A 25,111-nucleotide genomic window follows, 5' to 3' on the forward strand; every position below is an offset into this window, starting at 1 on the left:
TAAACATCCCAGGACTTCAGCTATAAGACCTGGCAAAGATCATAGCTCAAGAGTAAGGATAAATAGAAATAAACCAACATCACAGCTTGAAAACAAGTACTACTGGGGTCTATTTTTATTTGTTTAGTAACATAAAAATGAAGAATGCTGATATAGTTCAAAGCCTCTATAGTTTTTCTTCCACATCATCTGAATTAGATAAGACATTAGACTAAAGGAATAGCTAGCACGAAAAACCAGACCAAATACCAAAAACTGACTCAGATGGTTGTGATATTGGAGTTACTGAAATAGAATTTTAAATATGATCAAAATATTGACAGTGAAAAGGAAAAGTGTTTGATTAGAGCCATGAAAATTATTTAGATAGTATAAGGAGCCAAATGAAAACTTGGAACTGAAACTATAATAAGTGATAAATTTAAAAGGGGTTGTATAGCTGTTTAGACATAGCAGAATTGAGTTTCTTCTGAATGGGCAACAGGTCAGTAGAAAATATTCAGTTTTAAGCATGTGTGTATGTACACACACAAAAAAAAAAAAATAGAAAAGTTCAAGAAGAGTAAATAATGAAGCAAACGGTTTTAACATACATGTAACACAATGAAAGGAAGAAGGGGAAACATAACAGTATTTAAAAGAAATACTGGGGGACTAGAAAGATGGCTCAGTGGTTAAGAGCACTGACTGCTCTTCCACAGGTCCCGAGTTCAATTCCCAGCAACCACATGGTGGCTCAAAACTATCTGTAATGGGGTCTGATGCCCTCTTTTGGTGTGTCTTGAGACAGCACTAGTGTATTCATATGTATAAAATAAATTCTAAAAAAAAAAAAAAGAAATACTGGTCAATATTATTCAAAGACTAATGAAAATGTCAGATCACATGAGAAAACTATTAATTTCAAACAGGATGAATATCACACATAGACTTAGTGACAATCAAGCTCAAACTGGTCAAGAACAAAGAGAAAAAGTATTCTAGAGCATATTATTTGAAGGTGCAATAATCAAGATTGATGGCTGACTCTTCAACTGAAATAATGACAACCAGAAGGCAATGGAAGATCATCTTTAAAGTATCAAAATCTTAAAAAGAAAAGGAAAGGTGAATATGGAATTTTATACCCAGCAAAACTGCCTTTAAAATTGATGCAATAAAGACGCATCTCTCAGAATTTGTTGATATACCTAAGTTGTAAGAAACATTTAAGGAAAATTTCCCCTTAAACACAAAAGACAAGTTCCTCAAATGGAAGTGTTGAACTCCGGAGAAACGAAGAGCACTAGGAATGAGCAACTCTGATCCTATATCTGCTCTAATAACCTCTATTCCAATGAAACAATTTGGTTAAATTTAAGTTCATATAAAACTGTAGACAAGGAGTCACAGGCAAGCCAGAATTTTACAATTTAATGCTCTATACACAATGCCAGCTTAACTTAAACTCAATAAAGTTAAAAAAAAAAAAAAAAAACAATGGGAATTGGGTATTGGGTAATGGGAGTTAAGGATAGCAGTTGCATATGGGGGTCAAAGGCTGTAAGCGTGTTAAAAGACTGGAAAATCTGTGCAGATGTGGGATTTGGGAGCCATATATTTGTTTTAGAGTCCTATCAGGTATCAAGATGGCTTGTGCTAGATTTAAGGTTTATTATTATGTGTATAAAAGGGGATGCAGGTGCCCGCTAAAGCACTTGGCTCTCCATAAGCTGTTGAGTATGTGGGTGGGTGCGCTCCACTGCTGAGCCATGTCTTCGCCTGTCTACTGTAGATTTAGGAACCAAAGAGGGCAGTAGCACACACTTATGCTTGAATTCATGTCGCCTGCAGATGAGGATGACTGCAAGTTCGAGACCAGCCTGGTTCACATATTCCAAGCCTGGCAGGAGTTCATAGGGAGACTCATGCTTCCAGAACCAAGTCGGCGGCCAAATCGGCCTAGACGGGCAGTTGGGTCGTGGTGCTGGGTCAAAAGTTAAAGGTCAGAGGTCAGAGGCTAGCTCTAAGGTGGGAGCGGTTGCAAAAGGAGCGCACCGGCGGTTGGGCGGAGGAGTCCCGAAGGACACGCCCCCTCCGCCCCGTCGGCCCCGCCCAGTCCTGCTGCCGGCTCGCAGCGGAGCGCGCCGAGCACCGGGAGCGAGCGGCGTGAGGGGGGGATCCGGCGGTGGCCCGGCTCGCGCGGCGCCTTCGCTCCCCCTCCCCTCGGCCCTCGGGCCGCGCGGCCCGCGCCGCTCCGGGAAGATGGCGCTGCACTTTCAGGTCAGTGCGCCGGGCTGCCGGGCCTGGAGCTCCGGCGGGCGCTGGGAGGGGGGTGGTGGCTCCAGGCCGCGACCCCGAACTCAGCCCCTCACCCGGGGCGGCGGGCGCCGAGGAGTCGGGCTACGCTCGGCCGCCGAGTCCGCCCTCGTGGGCGCGGCTGCAGCGGCGTCCCGGCCAGGTGAGAGCCGGGGCTGAGGGCCCGCCATCCGGCCCTCACGCCCAGCCCGCGGTCGTTGCTCGCCCCGGGAGCCTGAGCTCGGAGGCCGGGGCGGCGCGGCCCGAGGGTTGTCATTGGCCGGAGGCGGGCGGGCGGGTCGGGGAGCGGCGCGAGCGCGAGCGCGCAGCCTCATTGGTGGAGCCCCGGGGCAGGGCGCCGGCCGCGCTGGAGGGATGCGGGTCCGCCCGGGTGGCTCCCGCACTCTGCAGGTCGTCGTCCCACAGACGTCTCCTGTGGCGGAACGTTCTGGGGATGCAGGGGATCGTCAGCTACCACCGGTGTCCTTTCAGAGCGCGCGGTAATTGCTGCGCACGTGAAGACTGTTATGGTAGAATTAGTCACGGGATATCGCGGGAGCACGCGGAGGGGGCAGTCTGTCCTCACGCGGAGGGGAGCCTCCACTTGTTACTGGGTTCTGACTGATGGCACAGAAGCCTCTGAGCAAACTCGCTTGCCTCGTACTCTCAGGGATGTGGAACTCTAGCGGGAGTTGTAGGAACTGTAGATAATCCAGGTAAAGAGGAAAGGAAGACTAGAGACGATGTTGGCTAAGCAAAGAATTGTGGAAGACCGTGCCATACTGCGAAAGTGTTCTTGGATCCTAAGACTGACTGGAAAGGAGCGAGCTCTGGGGGAGTTGTGGATGGCAGAAAGACCTTAGAGAAGTAGGCGGGGTCTTGGTGACAGTGTATCTGGATGCCACATTACTCTTGTAGATTTACAAGGGTCCCATGGTCCCATGGACTTACTGCCTTATTACTTCTGAAGTTATTTAGAACCAGGAAATAGACCCACACTTTATCTTTTTACTTACCGTTTTGTTTTATTTTTAAGGCTTCCCCGGTCAGATTTAGCAATTCGTTATCACTTTACTAAATATATGTCTTGTGCAGAACTTTTGCAGGTAGACTCTCACAGGGGTAACTTACTGTGAATTGGAAATAGATAATCAGATGTTAATAGCTCAGGTGTGAGTCTTGAGTAAATTAGAAGGTGTTGAAGAACTTTGGAACCTTTTTGGACTTGGAAAGATGATGCCGGGTGAATGGCCAAGCCTTGGAAACCTTCTTCATACCCAAGTACAGTATTGGACAGGTTAGATGCTGATTCCCAGACTGGCCCTATCGTTCCCAGAACATACACTGAGGTGATGTTTTTAGAGCGTTGTTTCAGTGTCTTCACACTTGGTAATTATGTAGCTCGATGATACAACTGTCCACAGGGCAGTGCTCTGAGTGTAGGTTCCATGAGTTTACCCTTCCTCTGCTTCCTGGAAGGCGGAGCAAGAGAGCATTCCTAAAGATTCGGCCACAGTCCTAGTTAGGGAGCAGTAAGAAACAGGAGGCATTCCAGGTGGAGGACCAGGATGAGGAGAGATAGAATTGGGAATAGTATTCTAACAGTGATATTGGTAAAAGGCTTGGCTTTTACGACCTTAGCTTAGGACCCTTCGTGTTTGCTCCATGAATGGTTCTGGAATCAAAGACTGTTAGTGATTGTTCTTAAACCTCCCTTGGGCTGGGGATCTAGCTGTGACTGAGAAACACACACAATGCTATTGTGATGAAGAGGGATTTGGGAAAGGTAGTTGTCAATGTGAGGTGTGGCTGTCACTGGATTACTGTCTTGACCCTCGAAATTGCTTCAGATGGAGGCTAAGGCAGGTTGAATTTGAGGGCAGCCTGGTCTACAGAGCAAGTTCCAGGATGGGTAAGATTTCTATAGAGAAACCCTGTCTCAGAAAAACAAAACAAAAAGCTATCAAATTCATAATTGTGATTTATTATAGGGAAAGAATACAGATTAAAATTGATGAAAGGGAGAATGCACGGGGGATAATCTGTGAAGGTTCTAAAATGTGGCTTCTTTTAGCCACAGGATAGGATGCTCTTCTGGCTTCTATGTGTGTACCACTGCAAGACAGGAGGGTCTAACCGCTATTTAGTACTTGCAGTGTTTATTGGGGCTTCATTACTTAGACATGACTGATAGTTTCTGGTTCCACTCATAGTCACAATCCAAAAATCATCACCAGAATCCTGAATCTGTGACTCTCAGATGTGGTCAGTGCTTGTCCTAAACAAAGAGCTGTCAACTATGACATAGATTCTCTACCAGAAATTGAGGGCAAAGGCCTCTTTTTGGGTAAAACCACTTTTTCTTTCAAATAGTTATGTGAGAGGAACTGAGGGAGGAAAGAAGATAGCATGGAGCTTGTGACTCTTGGTCTTAAACTCCAACCCCACTGGAGAGGGACACGTGGAGTAGAAATCTGCTGAAGCCATGTGTGATGTGGTTTCTGCAATTCTGGAGCCACGTGTAATGTGGTTTCCACAGATCTGGAGCCATATGTCATGTGGTTTCTGCACTCTGGAGCGTGTTTAATGTAGTTTCTGTTGTTCTGGTGTTACTTTTAGTAGGAATCGGATTGTTGGCAGGTCGACGTGACAGAAGACTATAGGGTGGCATCATGGCAGATGGTGAGGGAGCCGTGCCTGGTGCATACAGACTGTCATTGGCTCTGTGGTCTTGTGCAGCTTGTACCTTGTCAACTTTAGGTTTTTTTAATCTGAAAAATGAGCACACTAAAATGATGTAGTATGCAGGAGTCTAGGATTTAGAATTGGCTGAAGAAAACATGAAAATACTCTTGTAGACTGTGGGACACTTAACTATTTGTTTGGTGTGGTGGTCTGAATATGCTTGGCCCAGGGTGTGGCCCTATTGACCTTGTTGAAGGGAGTGTGTCACTGTTAGTGGACTGCCTCCTAGCTGCCTGAGGACAGTCCTCCGTCTGCATTTGGATCAAGATGTAGAACTCTTAGCTTCACCAGCACCAGGCCTCCCTGGATGTTGCTGTGCTTCCTGTCTGATGATAATGGACCTAACCTCTGAACCTGTGAGCCAGCCCCAATTAAATACTGTCCTTATAAGAGTTGGCTTGGTCGTAGTGTGTCTCTTCACAGCAATAAAACCCAAACTAAGACAGTTTGTGCAAAAGTTCTTTAGTTTTGCATTGTGGAAATGTGTCATTTGATATTCTTAGCATGTAGTTATGCTATAAATCATTTTAATATGCATTTCTCACTGTATGTTTTTTGCTAGTGGTATTACATACTTTTTATTTTAGTTTTATATTATGAAAATGATGAAGACAAGCAACTTTGAGAGATTTTTAAGAACTGTCTTGTTTTATCCTGTGTGTGTGCTGTGGTGCATTTGTGGAGGTTAAACTTACAACATTATGGAGTAGGTTTTACTTTTCTCTTTATGTTGGTTCCAGCCACCTGCTAAGCCATGGTTTTCTTGTTTGAGTATAAAATGGGTCTGTGCTGATGTTGGCGCAGGAATCTCTAACGTAAAGTGCAGCAGTGGTTAAATAAAGTTTGCAAAGGGACTGAGAGCCCTAAAGTTGAGAATTGTGACAGGTCATCAGAAGTTAATAGTAACACATGGAAAACAGTTCTTGACAGTGACCCTCTTACAACTGCAGGAGAAGTTGCAGAGAACCCACTGTGGACCATTCATGGTCATTTGACTTTTGAAGGAAATTGGAAAGGTACAAAAGCTCGGTAAATGGATCCTCATGAGCAGATGAAAATGCTTTTTTTAGAAAACATTGAATTTGTCTCTCTTTTACTCTTTGCAATGAAAAGCCATTTTATTTTTTTAAATTTTTTAAAAACTTTAGTGAATTCATTTCTTGATCAGATTGTGCCATGTGACAGAAGATGACAATTACTGATGACTAGCTTAGTAGTTGATCTAAGGAGAAGTTCTAGAGCACTTTCCAGAGCCAAACTTGCACCATGAGAAGGCCATGGTCACTGTTGGGTGAATCCTAACCAAACCACTGTGTCTGAGGGCTGTGCTCACCCAGTCCATTATATGCACCAAAAGCTGCAGCGCCTGCAGCGCTGGTCAGAGTTCCGAAAGGACTTCATGCTGCACAACCACAGTGTCAGTAGGTGAATCCGTAGAGCTTTGGACTGTTGTCTCATCCACCATGTTTACCGTGATCATCTGACCTCCCGCCAGTGACTACCACTTCTTTAAAACCTTGACAGTGTTTTATGTGAGAAATCGCTTTTATAACGAACAGGATTCGGAAAATGCTTTCTAAGAACTTAATTCCAAAGCATTGGACTTTACCCTAAAAGAGTAAATAAAGTTACTTCTCATTGGTAAAAGTACACTGTTTGTAATGGTTTCTATTTTGATTAATAAAATTGTTATGGTTATTAACATTCACAATCCAAATCTGCAACTCCTTTGCGCCAACATAATACTCGATTTATTGTTGAAGGAAGAGTTAGTTCTAAGAGGCCCAGGAAAAAGCCTTCATTGATGATCAACCAGCGGAAGAAGGAACAATTTGTAGCAATTAAGGAACCTCAAAATGAAGGCACTGTACACCACTGGCTGTCAGGAAGCTTGATTCTAGAACGCAGGAAAGATGTAGGGAGGTAATTTATCTGTTTTTAAAGATTGTTAAAAGTTTGGGGGATTTGGAGTTGGGGGAACAAAAGCTTTTGTTTTGAACATAACTGGTACATAATACAGTACATGAGTCTAACCTGCAGCAGAGTGGGTTGGGCGGATGTGCACATCTGTGAAACTGTCACTAAAATAGGTTCCCTGCATACGTTTTCCTGTGCGCTGTCTGCCTCTGCTTCCCCTCCACACTTCTTTGCTGTCCCTTCCACACAGCCAAGGAGCCAGTGACCCATGGCACCAGGCTCAGCTCTATGGTGCTGCCCAGGTAGAAAGTGCAGGGCCCGTTTCCAAGTGCTCTAGTGGGTGAGAGGCAGGGCCAGCTCTCCAGAGTGCTGAAGAAGTGAGGGGCAGGGCTAGTTCTGCATAGCCCTTGGATATCAGCATGGTAAGCCCCTGCTGCTGCATGGCCACAGACCCAGACATGGCCCTCAGTGGCAGCAAGGGCTGGGACTTGACCACGCCCTCGGGTGGTAGGCAGGCTGCTCACATCAGGCTATTGCTGTCCACCCTCGAGTTTCCAGGTCTGCCTGTCTTGATAGTGCACAAACCATTCTGCTCACTGTCATGACTCCTGCTGTGGGCAGGCCTCTGGGGTCTTCCCAGGGAGCCCAGGCTGCTTGGCATGGACAGGGGTGAGCGAGCGGCTTGATTTCTTTCTTTCTTTTTTTTAGATTATTATAGTAACAAAGTTTGTTGCTCTCTTCAAATCTTTTTTCAAAGTTTAAACTCCCCCTTTTAAATTTTGTACCACTTACCATTTGTTAATAACCTTAAACATTGGGACTGGAGAGATGGCTCTGTGGTTAAGATCACTGAGTGTTGTGCCAGAGGACCTGGGCTTGATTCCTAGCACCTCCATGATGGCTAACAAGTGTCTGCATCTTCAGGTCCAGGGGATCCAAGCCTTCTGGAGGCATTGCACACATGTGGTGCATAGATATACATGCAAGTCAACACCCATATGCAGAAAAATAAATGGTAAAACACTCAATGCATACAAAGTATATCTCAAATATTTTTAAAATAATTTGAAACGTCTTTGGAGAAAAGGGGTGATTAGCAATGTTGACTGAATACTAATTAACTATATACTCCCCCCCATCTTGAAGTTTATTAAATCAATATAGCAAAGGAAATAATATCTAGACATTTTCACAATCTTTTGTAATATTCTTACTTAGATAATTAGACACCATTGACTTGACTGACATTAACATTTATATATTTTTATTTAAAATGTAAATACATAACATATCCAATTTTTTTAAAAAAGGAAAATTTTCCGGGATTGGAGAGATGGCTCAGTGGTTAAGAGCACTACCTATTCTTCCAGAGGTCCTGAGATCAAATCTCAGCAACCACGTGGTGGCTCGCAGCCATCTGCAGTGAGATCAGATGCCCTCTTCTGGTGTGTCTGATGACAGCTACAGTGTACTTATATATACTAAATACATTTTTAAAAATTCTGGAAGTTTTGACTATGAAATAATTGGCTGAGATTTGGGCTAATTTTAGAAACTAGAGTTGAGCTGTTCCAAGGTTGAATCTTTGGAAAGTGTTCCATATAGTAAAAATGCAACAAGGTATTTAATCACATAAGATTTATATTTTTAAATATTAGTTTTCTAGGTCCTTTGTAACACATTGCCACAACTGGGGTGGCTTAAAACTCTAATTTGTTCTCAGTTCTGAAGGCTGAGACAGAGGGCAAGATGGCTTGCTTTCACCTGAAGGCCTTTGGCCTAGCTTCTCATAGTTTTTGGCAGCTTTAGCACCTCTTGGTTTTAGATATGGCCTCCCAGTCTCTGCCTGTCTTCTTATGGCCTTCTGTGCTGTATCTTTCTGAGTCTGAAACCCTCTCACCCTCTTTCTATTTCCAGAAAACGAGTCTGGTTTTTGGAGAGACTGGTGATAGTGACTGTCTTAGTTAGGGTTTTATTGCTGTGAACAGACACCATGACCAAGGCAAGTCTTATAAATAACAACATTTAATTGAGAATGGCTTACAGGTTCAGGGGTTCAGTTCATTATCCTCAAGACAAAAGCATGGCAGCATCCAGGCAGGCATGGTGCAGGAGGAGCTGAGAGTTCTACATCTTCATCCAAAGGAAGCCAGGAACAGACTAAGCATCCTCAGGCAGCTATGAGGAGTGCCCACTCCCAGAGTGACACACTTTCTCCAACACCTTCTACTAGTGCCACTCCCTGGGCCAAGCATATGCAAACCATAACAGTGACCATCACAAGTATGGCAAACTTCCATGCTCCCAAGCCTTACCTTTGCAAGGAGTTTGTTGAGGGGTGCAGATGCTATTTTAGGGATGTGAACATCTTCAAGAACATTTGGTCTTTTGGGGTCTGTATTTTATACCCTAATTTCCTAGTGGAATTTAAGAGTCAGAGGCAGGTACTCGTGTCCTCTTCTGTATTGGTGGATTGATAGCAGGGAGTTCTAATTTATGACCCATCCTTATGTTCCCATGCAGTTTTGGAGAAAGTTCCACAGTACAGGAGAGGGTCCGCTGCCTCTAGCCTGTCAGAGAAGACGTTTGCTAATTTTGTTAGAAATTTCGTATGGCCTTGAATTCTGTCTTCCTGCCTCAGCCTCCTGAGTGCTGGATTATAGGAGTGTGCTGCCCACGCCCTTCCTCTGCTGTAAGGGTGCTAGTAAGTGGGTTTAGAGTTGGCTTTAGGGCCCACACCAAATCTAGAATGATTTTATCTAAATCCTTCTAACTAAGGATTTATAAAGACCCTATTTCTAAAGATGATCACATTCTTTTTTAGAATTGTATTCGTGGACTCTGGCCCTATCTTAGAGGATATAGGTATTTACTTACAGCGTTATTACAGTAGTAGTGTAAAGTTGCTGGGCGCATACCTCATTTAACTCTGACTGCAGTAGTGAGCATGGGTCAGCAGCGCTCCAGCCTCCTCCCACGCACCAGCATGCCTGGCGAGGTCCTTTATTTTAATGAGTCAGTTTGAGACTTTGGGCTCTTTAGCAGATTCCTAACCGTGGCTACTGGACTGTGGCATGGGAGGCAAGTGGGGAAAGTGCAGGAGCTGACATGGAGCCCCGATGGAGCCAGGCGCTTCTGTCCCACTGCCGCTTGTTGACTTGATGGGTGGGAAGCTCAGTGCAGCTATAAGCTGCAAATAGAAATCCAGGCCAGAACCAAACAAGATTGACATTTCTTTTAGAATATCCCATTGTGTTCATTTGGCTACCTTGTTTTGAAATCCCGGTCAATATTTTTGTCAAGTATATAATTCAAGTTCCAAGTGGAAGAATTTGTTTTAATAAATGGCTTTAACAAGATTCTCTAAGCCAAGAGAGTGGCTGAGCTCACTTTGTAGTTCAGTGTTTCCATGTGTTCTATTTATAGATAGAACCAGTTAGTCTTTGTGCTTATGAGAGAGAGAGAGAGAGAGAGAGAGAGAGAGAGAGAGAGAGAGAGAGAGAGAGAGAGAGAGAGAACCCTGTACTGTAATTAGTTAGAGTATTGTCAGAAATACTGTAAGATCAAAAGTCATGACATGGCTCACCTGAAGCACTCTGAGCTCAGGAGGCCCAGATTAGCACACATATAGTTCTCATTAGATCCTTTGTTATAGGTGGTAGGGTTAGGAACAACAAAAGAAAGTAAGTGGAGCGTTTGCCTTCTGTGTGGTCTTTCTCTCCACTCCATGTCTGCCCATTATCTCCCAGCTATTTACTGGTCACTGTTTAATGCCTTGAAAGAGTACATTCATTTTATCTGAAGCCCCTGTGAGCGCTGTGTCTCTGCCTACACTACCTTCCAGTCTATTCTTCATGTGGCTTACTCTCTAGGTTTGAGCCACTCTTGGGCTTTGAACATTTTAGCATATATGTAACTTCTTTCGGACATAACTCTGTTAACTTTGTAAAGGAGAGACTCTTCCTCTTTATGCATAGTTACATTGTATAACTCATTCTATAAGTAATTTGGGAAGTCGGAAATGTGCTTCTTTTGCCACAGTATTTAAGTGAGTCATTACCGCTCAGTAACTATGTACTGAGTGGATGTATATAATAAGCATTATTTCTGTATTTCTTGTTTTCTGTGTTCAATTATTACTTTTTCATTTAAGTCAAATGTCTTTTTCTTTTCTCTGAAGAGTTTGGCCGAGTTGGAAGTGCTGTGTACTCATCTCTACGTAGGGACCGATCTCACTGAAAGGATAGCGGCTGAGAAAGCACTCTTGGAACTGATTGACAGCCCAGAATGTCTCAGCAAGTGTCAACTTTTATTAGAGCAAGGAACAGTAAGTATGTGATGAGTGGCCGACTGTGGCAGGCCAGTGTTGATGAGAATAGCACTGGTTTAGCTTCCATACTCAAAGCTTTTGCCGCAGCTTGTTATTTTCTGTCAAAGGGTTGAGCATGAAGAACTGGAACACTGGGGAAGCAAACAGGAAACAGTCCTAAGGTAGACACAGGCATGTGGTGAAATTGTTTTTTGGTTCTTCTTGGCCTGAATTTATGTCACATTTTATGTTTATTTTAGCAGTTCTGGGGAATGAACAGGGCCTCTTACATGCTAGAGAAGCTCTGTACTGCCAAGTTACATCCCTAGCCCTAATAGATACATTTCAGAGATAAAAAAAGAATAGAAAAAAAGACCATCTATATCAGGATTATTCAGAAGAGTGCTACCTGCTTCTTCGTACCTTCATTCTAGATACTCCGGGCTGTCCACTCAGCAGCCCCCAACTACTGAAAGAACAATACCGTTCTACTGACCTGGACATGGATGTGCATGATTATGGTAGTTCACTGTGGAGTCAGAGGCAAATGTAAGAGGTGTGAAATGAGAAGGAGAATACTACAGAGAGACTGTGTTTTACTGGAAAGGTGACAAACTTTTCATGAAGAGCCATGTAGTATTTTAACTTTGTCATCCAAAATTCATATTTCATAAGTATTTCTATAAAATAGAGAAAACAAATATTCATAAAGTTTTGCTGGTGAAAATATAATCACTGAATATACTTTTTTATGTCATACTAGTTGGCTGATAAAAACTAGAACAGTTCTTTTGGGGGTTAATTAAGGTTTAAGGTTGTATTTTCTGTTATTAGACTTGATTGCAGCTGTTCATAGTTCATATATTCATGCAGATTTGTAATGAAATTCTTTCTTTAGACAGGACCTCACTGTGTAACCTTGGCTGACTTGGAACTGTATGTAGGACAGGCTGGCCTTGAATTTATAGTAATCTACCTGCTTTTGCCTGGAAAGTGCTGGTATTAAAGGTGTACACTGTCATGTTGGCTAAAATTTTACATTGTTGGAAATGTCTTCACAACCTTAGGTACTGTCAGATAGTGTGGCCAGTGCACTTTAGCGTCTGTCCTGCATTTCCGCGCCTTCACTCAGATGACATTTTTGTGCTTCTTACTAAATTCTGATGATGTTTGCTGTTTTGCCTATCATTATTGCAAATTAATGATACTCTTTAATTAAAAGTTAGGTATAAGGTCCTCAGTTGAACAGCAAAATTGATTTTCGGATACGGAGATTTTCTTTCTATTTGGATTTGTGGCTATGGGCTACTAGGAGTGTCATCGGAGGTCAGAACATTACTGGGAATGGAGACATCACTAAATGAAGACGTCACTACTGATGTTAACTTTTCTCAGTGTTTGTGGCACAAGGTGTTAAGTGTTGCTGGGATGATGTGTACCACACGTCCCGACATCCCTGAACAGTGCTGTGCCCTTCAGATTAAGCATGAGGCTGGACTCCGAGAGAACAAGCTTAATGTATAAGGTCATTTCTACAGCCATTTAGTAGGAAACTATGCCTTTATTTTATCCATAAAATTTTATTCTCATCACTGAACTTAAAAAAAGAAAGAGTTTATCTCTGCTTAGCCACTAGTCTGTTTTGTTGGTGGTGGGGAATCAGGGTTTTCATTGTCCCCTCTGGCTGAACTCTATAGAGTAATCATAGAAGTAAATGATCCCCTGGCTCACTGACTTAGGAGAGATTCGGATACTCACTGCAGAGTAAATACTACTAATAATGTAATAATGATGTGAATGATACTGGCTCCACAATTATTATTATTATCATCATTATCATTATTATTATTATCATCATTATCATTGTCATTATCATTAGTTTTTATAAGCTTTGTGAATTTGACCAGCTAAACCCTTTTCTGCTTCATACACTGTCACCACGAGTGTTTAGTAGATTCTACCTAAGATTTATATTAAATTAGTGTTTCCTCGGCTCATTTAAAAACATTCTGGCCTATAGTTCCACGGAGTCTTCATAAAAGGTAGCAGTTTTTTAATTACTTCTAGAGTGAGTGGATGGCAGGATCTGTAACAGGAACCGCAGGAACAAGGGTTAGTAGCATCAACCCATTCACTGAGAGCTAACACTAACCTCCGCAGTTTCCTTTCCTGGCCTTTAAAGTGGCTTCTGATGCTGTGTCAGTGTCCTTGTCTCTGAAAGGCTGGTGAAGCTGGATCACTTGTTAGCTCATTAGAAAGTAGCTTCCCTCACTTAACTCACGAACCAGTTGTAAACTTCACTTTGATTTGTAGTCTCACTCTTTTTAAACCTCATTTTTTTAAAGTGCTGTTCTGACATAGTTGGTTTCAAAGTTCAAAATGACTTGACTTTCTTTGAGTTGGGAATATTGTTATGACTGCTTAGTTTGAAATTTTCACCAAATATTCTTTTAGGACAAGGTTACTGCCCTAAAAGGCAACTGAGAAAGTATTGATTTGCCATCTAATGTAACAATGTGCCTTCAAAATTAGATACTTAAAATCCACTTTTATCTTTGGTATGGGGATATCCGTTGGTTTAATGGAAGGTATGTGTCATGGTGGCTCAGTTTCCATGACTCTCTAGATATGCAGTTTGTGGCACACAAGCAGCAGCTGGATTTCAGCATACACAGAGTTGGTTTTAGCTGCTAGGGTCTGCCATTACATATGAAGTCAGCCATGGACCACAGGTTAAACCCTGGGCAAGGCTTCCTGTTTTAGAAACATCACTCTGAAGTTCACATTGTATCTACTTTTTGCATGTTAACAAAATGCTGTTTTTAAATTGTTTTCAACTGTTTACAATTATGAAAACTATTTAGTTCACAAGCTATGCAAAAATAGAAATTGTTTCATAGATTTTTTTCCAACTTGTAGTCTAGAGGAAAAAACATTTTGTCAAGAAATTTGTAGGAATGGAATTGAGTATATGAACTGAATTATGAAAGATGGACATGTATTTATAGAGTTGGAGAAAATTGGAGGTGAAGCTGGAGAGACGGCCAGCGGAAAAGCAGCAGGTGTCTGTGGCTCCAGTCCTCTGGTCTCTGAGAAAACTGCACATGTGTGGTGTACATAAGCTCGTGAGCACACACATGCATAAACACATGTGTTTCTGTGTTAAAAATACAAATCTTTAGATAGAAATGTAAATGGATGGCCACAGTATCCTGTCAGACATAAATCTGAAAGCGCACAGAAATCATGGTGGAAAAGGCATTGAGAAACTCTTGTGGGAGGAATGTCAACTCTTCAGTATGGGGGTGGAGGTTGATGAGCTGGAACTGATGTTCCAGAAAGCTGATTCTCGTTTGGATTACCTTCAGTATAGGCTGGAATATGAGATCAAGACTAATCACCCACGTTCAGCAGGAGAGAAAAATGCAGTTGCAATTTTAAAGGAGTTATCAGCAATAAAGTCTCAGTGTCAAACATATGTACACACTTGAAGGCAGTTTCTGTTGGGTAAAAAGAGACCAAGAGCTGCATTTGTGTTATTTTGAACAAGACGACCATGATACAAGAACTACACAAGCAAACCAGCCTGGAGCTAACTACTGACTGAGGAGGAGAAAGCTGTGGCAGCGCAATCAAAGTTTCACATGCCAGACTTAGAAAATGGAATTTTAAAAAGGAACTTAGAGATTCAGCAAGATGTCTAGGGGTTGGGGCTGATGAGGAAGACTGAAGTTCTCCTTGACTGGCAGGATCATGATGCATTTCATATGAGAGGAAATTGTAGGAAGGGCAGATATCATAAGACTGAAAACCAAAAGGATGTGATAGGAATAAAGAAATGTAAATACTGATAAAAATAAAAACCAAACAAACTCTTGTGGGCACACCTTCTGAAGCCTGTGGACATGCGTTAAGAAGCATCGAGCCAGGTGTATTTGGAGACAGCAGGAGAGAGCAGATTGTGCAGAACTGCGAGGCCATGTTAGGACTGTTTAGTTGAACTTCTAGCCGCTGTTGAGATGGTATGTACCCTCCCTCAACTCTGACCTCGAGCGATTGTGTGCATTTGTGCATTTCAGGTACATCTACTTTACGCCTCATAAATCTTCTACTTTGGAGAAATGGAAGAATTGTTTTTGCTTAAAAAAATTTAGTTAATAGTTTGACTGTTCTATTTTTGTGATGATAATAAAAATTACTGTTCTTTACAGACATCCTATGCTCAGCTCCTTGCAGCAACGTGTCTTTCAAAGCTTGTTACCCGAATCAATCCTTTACCCGTTGAACAGAGAATAGACATCCGTAAGTGATTAGTTTTTTAAAACAAGTTATATTTTAAAAGTAAACATTTTCTTTTAAATTTGCTGAGCTTTTTTTGGGCTTGTAATTGTACTTGTAATTTACTTTTATTATTACTATTTTTAAATGGGTAGTTAAGTCTTATTCATGTAGTGATGATGATGATGAGATAAGACAATGCATAATTATAAAATTTTGCTAATTTAATGATAAATTATATTTTGTGTATGTGGTATTTGATTTTCACTATTATATTTTATTCTCCAAATAAATTAATTATTCTCACTTTATAATGAGTAAATCAGGTATGATTGGCTGTGATTGGCTCACACAACCTGGAAATAGTAGAGTGCTTTAAATTCTGCTAAATCTGTGTAGAGTCCGATGCTCTTAATCAATAGACAACTGAATGCGCAGAAAGAAACCAGCTCTGCAATGTTGCTCAGGTTGTTAGACCGTAATCAGTTTGGACACATTTAAACTCTACAACTGGTTCCTACTGACAGAGCATTGATACTGTAGAGTAGCCATATATGTGTTTTGAGAATTACATTTTATTACACTTTACATTTTTATGTATGTGTAACCTTGCATTTTATATAGACAAACCTAATAATGCAGTTAGGAGATTACCTTTTGTTTGTAATAGAAACAGATTACTGTCTCATTTCTGTTGTTCAGACTCAAAATTAATGTAATTTATATTTTTGTATTAGAAAAGTGAAAAATCTGATTGTTATAAATCTTTAAGATCAAAATTCAGCAGTCAAAACCATCCTGGGATGTAGTGCGCTTCGTTTTCTGATAGTTCCTGCCAGCCTTCAATCTGCAGAAAGTTCTATGCTTCAGATAGCAAAAGAGATGCATTTGCATTTTTAATATTAAAAAACTGGTTTAAACAGTGTAAACCTAAGTGATGACTTAGGACATATCATATATATATATATTAGAGCGCTTTTGGACTCTCAGCAAAACTGAACAAAAGTATAGAGTTACCTTATACTCCCTACCCCCCTTATGGTTAGCTCCCTCTGCTCTCTGCTCAGTATATATGCTTTATAGATTTGGACAATGTGTGTCTGCTGTTACAGTAGTGTGTAAGTAGCTCACTACCCTAAAAACCCATGTTCTTCTGGTTCTTCCCTTTACCTTACCCCAATCTTTGAATGCCTTCCACTGTTTCCAGAGTAGCATACAGCGAGAATTGTAGGTATGTAGCTTTTGCAGATTTCCTTATTTATTTATAAGCCATGTCTTTTCATGACTGAACTGAATGACCTCATTTCTTTTTAGTTATGAATAATATTCTTTATTGTTTGATTGTACCTAAGTGAAGAATGTTTTGGTTGCTTCCAAATTTTGATAAGATCGTGAGTAGAATTGCTCTAGACAGAAGCAGGTGTGTGTGGTGCCTTGTACATGAGACACTGAGCTCAGAGGCTCCCATATTTGAGACCAACCTTGGCTAAACTGAGTTAATGCTACACAGCAAGGAAGGCCCTGCTTGGGGATAGGAGGAAGGAGCACATGAGCTAAATGAAATCTGAGTAGAGCTGAGAGCACTTCTTGCTTTGTTTCTGAACCTGGGAAACTTTAAATTAAAAAATTTTAAATGTAGTATCATTTGCAGTTGCTGTTTTCCAATAGTATTCTAGTTCAAGTGGAGAAAGTTCCTCTTTATTCTTTATCAAGTTTTTTTTTTTAACCATAAATGGACACTGCATTTGTTAAATGCTCTATTGATATTGTCCTGTGGTTTTCACTTTGTAGGCTGTTGATGATTTTCTATGTTGAGCCATCCCTGTACATCTAAGATGAAGCCTGCTTTGTCCTGCTCCTTAATTCTTAATACATTGTTGAGCTCAACTTCCTGAAATGTTGAGAATTTTTACAACTCTTTTCAAGAGAGACAATTGGTTCTTGTAGTGTTTTCAGTTTGTATATTAAGATAATTTGGGGAGCAGGGGTTGTAGTTAGAGGTTGAGTGCTTGCCTGGGATTCATTTCTGCATATGCAGTAGAATAGGTAATAAAAGAAGATAACTTCAGGCTAAACTAAACTTTAGACTAAGTTAAATAGGTTTCTTTCTACTTGTTTTTCTCGGTAGATGTTTCCTAAATGTTTGGTAGTATTTGCCAGTGAATTTATCTGGGTCTGGTGGAAGATAACTGTTGTCTTAGTTAGGGTTTCCGTTGCTGTGAAGAGACACTGTGACCAAGGCAACTCTTATAAAGGCAAACATTTAATTAGGGCTGGCTTATAGGTTCAGAGGTTCAGTTGATTACCCATCATAGCAGGAAGTATGGCGGTGTGCAGACAGGCATGGTGCTGGAGAAGGAGCAGAGAGTTCTACATCTTTACTTTGTGGATGGGAAATGGGTGGAAGAGTAAAGCCAACACTGGTCTGGTTTTCTCCTCCCACCTCTTTTATTCTGTTAAGGTCTCAGGTCCATGGGCTGCTGCTGCTCATATCCATGGTAGTTCTTTCCCTTGGCTGATCCTCCCTGGAATCAGACAAATCCACGGGTGTGCTTCACCAGGCTGAGGTGATTCCAAGTCAGTCAAGTTGACAAGGAAAATTGTCCATTGTACTTAGCAATTACTGAACACGTTTTCTTAAGAGTTACAAGCATTCAGATTATTTATTTGACTTATATTTTTAAAATAGTAACACCTTTTTAGAGTAAGGAGCATGGGTGTTAATATACAGTGATTTGACTTTGGAATTTTTATAATACTTTGAGTCTATGAAATATGAATTTTAGTTTTGTGTTGGTGATGTGAGGTAATAAATACACTCTGGTGATCCTGGACATGATGGTGCACTGTAGCTCTTTGTTATCTGTAAGGGTGAGCAGTGATATTCTACACTGTGTTGTTACACTGTGATGCTTTTGGTTAGATGCAGTAAGTGAAATTTCAATTAATGATGGTTTATTAAGGTTTTACTTCAGCACAAGCTCTGAGCAGGTCTGGAATGTAGTTCAGTTGGTAGAGTGTCTGTCTAGCTTACATACATTTAACCCCAACTTTTACAAACTGGGCATGTGGGAAAAGGCTAGAATCCCAGGACTTGGGAGGTAGAGGGAGGATCATCAGAAATTCAGGGTCATCCTGGACTTCAAAACAGAATACTTGAGACCCTGTCACACACACTGAGGCAGGGGTAAGTTGGCATGAGAGGAAGACCTTCTGACACACAACACTGGGTGGAACTGATCACGATGTATGGTCACCCAACACAGACGGCTCTTCAATGACCAGCTCATGAAGACTTCAGCAGTGACACTCAATGGCAGACACCGTTAACCACACCAGCAGTGGTAGAAATTAAGTGTGGTGAGCACAGAACTGGGCAGTGGTGCTCATGTGGAGAATGAGGTCACTACCTCGAGCCATCTCAGATGGAGGCCTGGGGTTGATCTGAAAATATGAGGTGACTGCTCGGGCCATGCTACACTTTTTTTCATTTTAACTCACATGTCTATTATCATACATGCCCATTAGACATTTCCTGTCATGACAAAGATTCTAATCAGCTGATAGAAACAAGAGTTCTTTTCTCCAACTAAAAAGATATGAAAGAAAACATTATTTCATAGGTGAAATTTTCTTTTACACTTCTACTTTCTTTTCTCCCCATATTTCATCCTTGTTCTGCTTTGCTTTGTTTTGTTTTTCAAAACAGTGTTTCTCTGTGTAGCTCTGGCTGTCCTGAACTCTCTTTGTTGACCAGGTTGGCCTTAAGTCAGAGATCCACCTGCCTCTGCCTCCTGAGTGCTGAGATTAAAGGTGTGCGCCACCACCACCCGGCTCATCACTTTTCCCAAAGAACACAAATGCTGCTCAACTTTGTGTGTGTGTGTGACAGGGTCTCAAGTATTCTCAGAAGCTGGAGTGGTCACCAATATTTTTTTTATAGGAAACTACATTCTGAATTACGTGGCATCCCAGCCCAAGCTGGCTCCCTTTGTCATCCAAGCTCTTGTTCAAGTCATTGCTAAACTCACTAAGTTGGGGTGGTTTGAAGTTCAGAAAGACGAGTTTGTTTTCAGAGAAATCATTGCTGATGTGAAGAAATTCCTCCAGGTAAGAAGGCCCGGGATAGTACCGTCTTAGAGTGTAAGAGCGTGGTGTAGTGACATTCTTACTTATTTAATATTGGACCTTTGGGTCCTTTGTTATTTATGGTCAGTTAATAAAAATACTATACCAGAAGAATGAAAATAACTATTGCTTCTAAATTTAAAATGTGCTTTTATTTATGACATGTGTACTGTACATACACATGCAATATTTATGATTTTCATAATTACCCAATTTTCAAAACAGCCCTAGGAAGTGTGTTTCATTCTAGAAACGAAAAAACTGTGATTTCTGTTGAGTAGCTTACCCCAGGTTACAGTGATTCAGGGAGGCAAAACTAGGACTCCAGCAAGTCTTTCGATAGCTTTTTATCCTATGTTCTTAAGTGAATCACGAGAGCATAGCATATAATATAAACATAATTAATACATGATATAAGTCATACCTGATTTACACCAGTTTAGGTATTTAGACTGCAGAAGAGAAAACAGAAACTGGCAGGGATTGTCTCCATTTCCTGTTCCATGTTGGGATTCTAGCTTTGAGACACTAGAGGGACCAGGCAGCTGTACCTGGTTCCTTTTACCTCTTGCTTCCTTTGTAAATAATTTGGGTATTTAGTGATAGATATTTTTTATCTGTGTAATTTCTAATTGCAAGGTGGTTAACTTGGTGTCAAATTTAAGAGTTCTTAGTCTGGAGAGAGGATTTAATGGGTAAAAGTGCTTGCTGCGCCAAGTCTGATCATTGTGAATCCTCAGAACCCATGTAAAAGCTAGACACAGTAGCACAAGCCCCTGTAATTCCAGATGTTTAAAATGAAAAGAAAGAAATAGGAAGGAAGGAAGGAAGGAAGGAAGGAAGGAAAGTCTTCAGACTGTCAGTTGGTTAAAGAGCCACACTGTGCAACTTTATTGAATGAATGCACACAGGGTAACAATGATTCAGTGCATAGGAATTAAGAGGACCATAAGGAATTAAGATGTATTGTCTGATGCTCCCAGAGTTGATCATTGGTGGTTCTGAGATAACATGAACTTAATTATACCTAGTAATCATGTTGCTTAGCTTTTGTGCAAGTTAGCAGGGATGACCAACTGTGAGATGAGATGTACAGAGCACATCTGGGCACACTTTTGACTACTGCATTGCAATTTGATGCTGCAGTTCTTAATTCCATGCTTTCCAGTATGATTTTGTAATAGGGTAATTTGTTAGTAATGTGCACATGAGATATGAATTGAAGGAGGTTTTACAATTAAATTGTAAGCTAATTAGAAACATCATGAAAACCATACCATATTGATAGCCATATATTTACCTTACTACACTGGGTACTCTAGATGTCTTCATTAAGGCACCTAACGACTCCATACACGTGCACTGTTCAGTGATATTAAAAGAGCCTAAGTGATCTTTTCTGATATTAGATCAAGAGATTTAAATTAGTTTCCAAGCCACTTATTAATTATTGAATGCAGCTATCACAGTAGGCCGCAAGCAAATTTCTAGAACAAAAACCATTTTTCCCCATTCTTAAGATTGTAGAAAAAGTATAAATTGTTATTTTGAAGCTTAGTTTATTATGGGTTGTAAATTATGGAAAACATTGTATAGAGTGATGTGTATTTCTAAGGAAGGCAGGTATACATTTTCTCCTTAACTCCATGCGTCAGAATTTACCCTTAAAAAATGAGTTCAAGTTTCTTCTAGTTATAGGACTAATACCTTTTCCTACATACTTTTAGGGACTATTACTAGGCAACCGTGATGCTTTGACATTAATTTTTAAAAGTATCACTTGGTTTATACTGAAGAGCTCACTCTGTCTCCACTTGGTTATTTTCCGAAGGGCACAGTGGAGCACTGTATCATAGGCGTGGTCATCCTTTCCGAACTGACACAGGAAATGAACCTGGTAAGCTTCCCATGATCTAGGACATCGGATTGGTTTAGGTAATATTGTTTCTTTGTGGCAAGATGTATAGTTGTTTTGTGGCATATTGGTTAAGTATTTAAATACTTGTTTTACTAGTTGGAAAATTAAGTTAGAATACTTTCATTAAAAATCACAACCATGGGGGCAGGGGACACAGAATGACAGTAATGGGAAATGGGACACAGTGCTTGTTCCCTGGATACTTGGAGAATTGTCTTTTTATATTTGTAGATATAATAATAAATTACCCATAAAAATGAATTGTATAGAAAAGGAAAATAAACTCTTATGTGTTTATAAATAAAGGGCAAACAGTTTAGAAGATTGATTCTTAACCATGGGTGAATGGCAGGACCCATCCAGAAACAAGATGGCTTGGCACGCTGTCACTTTCTGGCTTGACTTTTTCACCCTGCACAGGAGCATTTTCAGAAACTACACCTCTCCCAACAGGGCTCCTTTTTCTCAGCATCTGAGGACATGTTCCCTGTCATGTCCCTTTTTGCTGTCAGCATAGGTTTCAGTAGGAGAAAAGCAGACGCTGGGCTGGAGTTTGGGTGGAGAGACTGGCGTCCTGACTGGTGCGTGTGTGTGTGTGTGTGTGTGTGTGTGTGTGTGTGTGTGGTGCACATAAGGAGAGCTGCTGTCCGATTGCCAGCTCCCTGTGTTGTCACAGTGTAGCCACAATACGGTAGAATTGAAAAAAACCAAGTCAATTACTGTTCAGTGATGAGTTAAGACAAATTTTATAGTTTCCACATTTTAAGACACCTAGTTCCGTGGCAGTCAGTTCTGTGAAGGTGGTCTGCTATGGCGGTTCCTCTCTCCATGTCAGGGCTGGCCAGCTTGTGGGTAGGGATATGATGACAGGGACCTTGGCTAATCTGAATGATTTTGATGCTGGAGCTCAGTCTGACATAGTTTTAGCATGTCAGTTTACCCTATAAAAGTGAGAAGCTAGAGTAGTAACCACGGGCATCCAACTTTCATACTTGCCAACTTTAAAACTGACTCATTTTTCACTTAACAACCCTGAAAGTGAGGGCATTAGGCTTCCTCAGTTTCTTAGCAGTTGCTCACTTAGTTCCTTATTAACTAGCAATGTGCATTCTAATGAGAGTTTATCTTGGAGAGCAATCAAGTATCTTTTAGAAATACCAAGGAACTTTCAGTAACATTTGGAAGTCAGGACAAAGGTATTTCTTGACCACTTGATAAGCTGACATCATGATTCCCCCCCACCCACACACACACATGCCATTCCCACAGGCCCAGGAAATACTTTTACATTTTCTTCTACAAGGGTATTTTTTCTCCTACATGATCCTGATACGGCCATTATATCTTTTAAAAGTGACATTTTGCTATTTAGTCCCATTTCCCCGTTCAGCCCCAGCATGTCCTTAGAGTTGATGCCTGCTTAGAATCAACATGTTTGTTTTCACTGTGTTAGTCTTCATCTGGGAGGATTAGTCAGAGGAGGATTCCCTCTACTTTACAGCCTGTCTTGTCAGGGTCACTGTTGCTATGATGAAAAACCATGGCCAAAAGCAATGCGGGGAAGAAAGGATTGATTTAACTCAGTTCCACATAAAGGTTCATCAGCAAATACAGTGAGGTAGGAACCCCAGCAGGAAGGAACCTGGAGGTAAAGGCTAATGCAGAGGCCACAGAGGGGTGCTACTGGCTTGCTCCCTATGGCTTCCTCAGTCTGCTTTCTTACACAGTCCAGGACTACAGGACCATGGATAACATCACCCACGATGGACCCATCAATCATCAGTCAAGAAAATGCCATACAGCCAGTTATTTTAGTCTAGGAACTGAAATTCTCTGGTTTTACTAATTTGTTCTTAAAAAGTTAATTTCTGGCCGGGTGATGGTGATGCATGCCTTTAATCTCAGCATTCAGGAGACAAGAGGTAGAGGCAGGCAGATATTTGTGAGTTCAAGGCCAGCCTGGTCTACACAGCTAGTTCCATGACAGCCAGGGCTACATGGTGAGACATTGGCTCCCCCCACCCCTCACAAAGAAATTTGTTAGCTATCAAAATATTCAAAGATGATATGTATATATAATCAAATACTTGAGCATATTTCTACTTTCGTTTTCAAAGTTTTAGTGATATAAGCCACTGACATTTAAATAATTTTATATAAAATACTTTTATATAAACTATTTTTAACTAATTCATTAGCTGATTCATATATTAGAATTTGAAGAGTATTTTACAGGTGGCATTGTAGGTGTTCTGTAGGTAGCATTTGAGAGTTAGGGAAGCTATTTACCTTCTATACACTGTTGGGCAGAGTTCAGGACCCCATGATCTCAGTCTCTGTTGTTTGATTTTCTGCGTCCTATATTGGCACTGAAACCATGATGGTTTGGGGTGGGTCTAACCCTGGCCTGAGGAATTGCCATCAAGTCTCCCTCCCAGTCTTTTGCAAGCTGTGTTCATGATTTTCTGATGACTAGTGCCATTATGTTACATAGTTCGTTTGCCTTATGTTTCTTGACCTTTTTTAGGTTGATTATTCCAGACCTTCAGCAAAGCATAGGAAAGTAGCTACCTCATTCCGTGACACTTCTCTGAAAGACATTCTAGTGTTAGCCTGTTCTCTCCTCAAAGAGGTAAGTCAGCTGCTGACTCAGCTTCCTAGCTAGAGTAGCCTGGATAAATTTCGGGTGCATTGTTCTTCTCTGATTTTTTTCCTTCAAGAGATTTGTGGTCTCTTAAATCTGGTGAGTCTACAGACTTTATTCCCTGGGTGTGAAGCTGATGCCATTGAGAATTCAGTGTTTGTGTTAGGGTAATAGTAGTTTCTACCTTTTTATTGTTGATTTTTACTTGCACAGACTAATTTGAGTTTTAATTTCTTTTTCTGCCTGTCCATATGGACATATGGACAACTGCAGCTTTTCATAATTTTCCCAGAATTCTTTTAATAGTTTCTTTGGAAAATAGGAATTTCCTACTTGTTTTTACTGCATGCAAGACTTTAATTGTAAGGCTCTGTTGAATTAAAAAGGATCATTGTTTATTTGGTGTTGTAAAGCATTTTCCAAAACATCTCATTAAAAGCCTCACTTCCTGTCTGTTCAGTTCTCTGTTACAGGCTAAGTGTCCTTTATCAATACTTGGGAGCAGAAGTGTTTTAGACTTTGGAGTGTTTTAAATTTTAGAATATTTGTATAAACTTTACCAGGTAAAAAATGTTAAAATCTGAAATGTGAAATTCACCAAAATCTAAACCTTGAGTGCTCAAGAAACTTTACATTACAGGCTATTTCAGATTTTAAGTTGTTTAGATTAAAATAGTTACCTTGTATGTTAACATTAATAGTCACTTTAGTGAGCCTAATTAAATGACTATTTTAGAATATTCTTGTAGTGTGGGAAACAATCATTTGCAAAGGTAGATAAAATAGTAGAGTTGATGTTCTTGAACTCATCTGACTAAACACTGTTGCCTAAGGTTCATCTGTTACATATATTCCCATCTCCCTACCTCACCTCTCCTTGTATTATTCTTGGAGA

At 40.9% G+C, this 25,111-nt stretch overlaps 1 protein-coding gene and 1 pseudogene across 2 annotated transcripts in view; both read left to right on the forward strand.

The window, feature by feature from the left end:
* Window positions 1–7,358: 7,358 nt before the first annotated feature.
* Window positions 7,359–25,111, forward strand: part of RANBP17 (RAN binding protein 17) — a gene marked incomplete at its 5' end in the record, with an annotated part of 254,739 nt that continues 236,986 nt past the window's right edge. The window contains 7 exons of the mRNA XM_080942277.1: window positions 7,359–7,446; window positions 9,463–9,548; window positions 11,120–11,266; window positions 15,460–15,550; window positions 19,470–19,636; window positions 21,486–21,551; window positions 24,100–24,204. Coding sequence (XP_080798403.1) covers window positions 7,359–7,446; window positions 9,463–9,548; window positions 11,120–11,266; window positions 15,460–15,550; window positions 19,470–19,636; window positions 21,486–21,551; window positions 24,100–24,204 — 750 coding nt within the window. The remainder of the gene's footprint in view (window positions 7,447–9,462; window positions 9,549–11,119; window positions 11,267–15,459; window positions 15,551–19,469; window positions 19,637–21,485; window positions 21,552–24,099; window positions 24,205–25,111) is intronic.
* LOC308413222 (SKA complex subunit 2-like) lies at window positions 14,548–14,952 on the forward strand (annotated as a pseudogene). Its single transcript has one exon. The product of its transcript is annotated as an SKA complex subunit 2-like (transcript).

The sequence above is a fragment of the Micromys minutus genome, assembly GCF_963924665.1.
Source record: "Micromys minutus genome assembly, chromosome: 31".
Taxonomy (NCBI): Eukaryota; Metazoa; Chordata; class Mammalia; order Rodentia; family Muridae; genus Micromys; species Micromys minutus.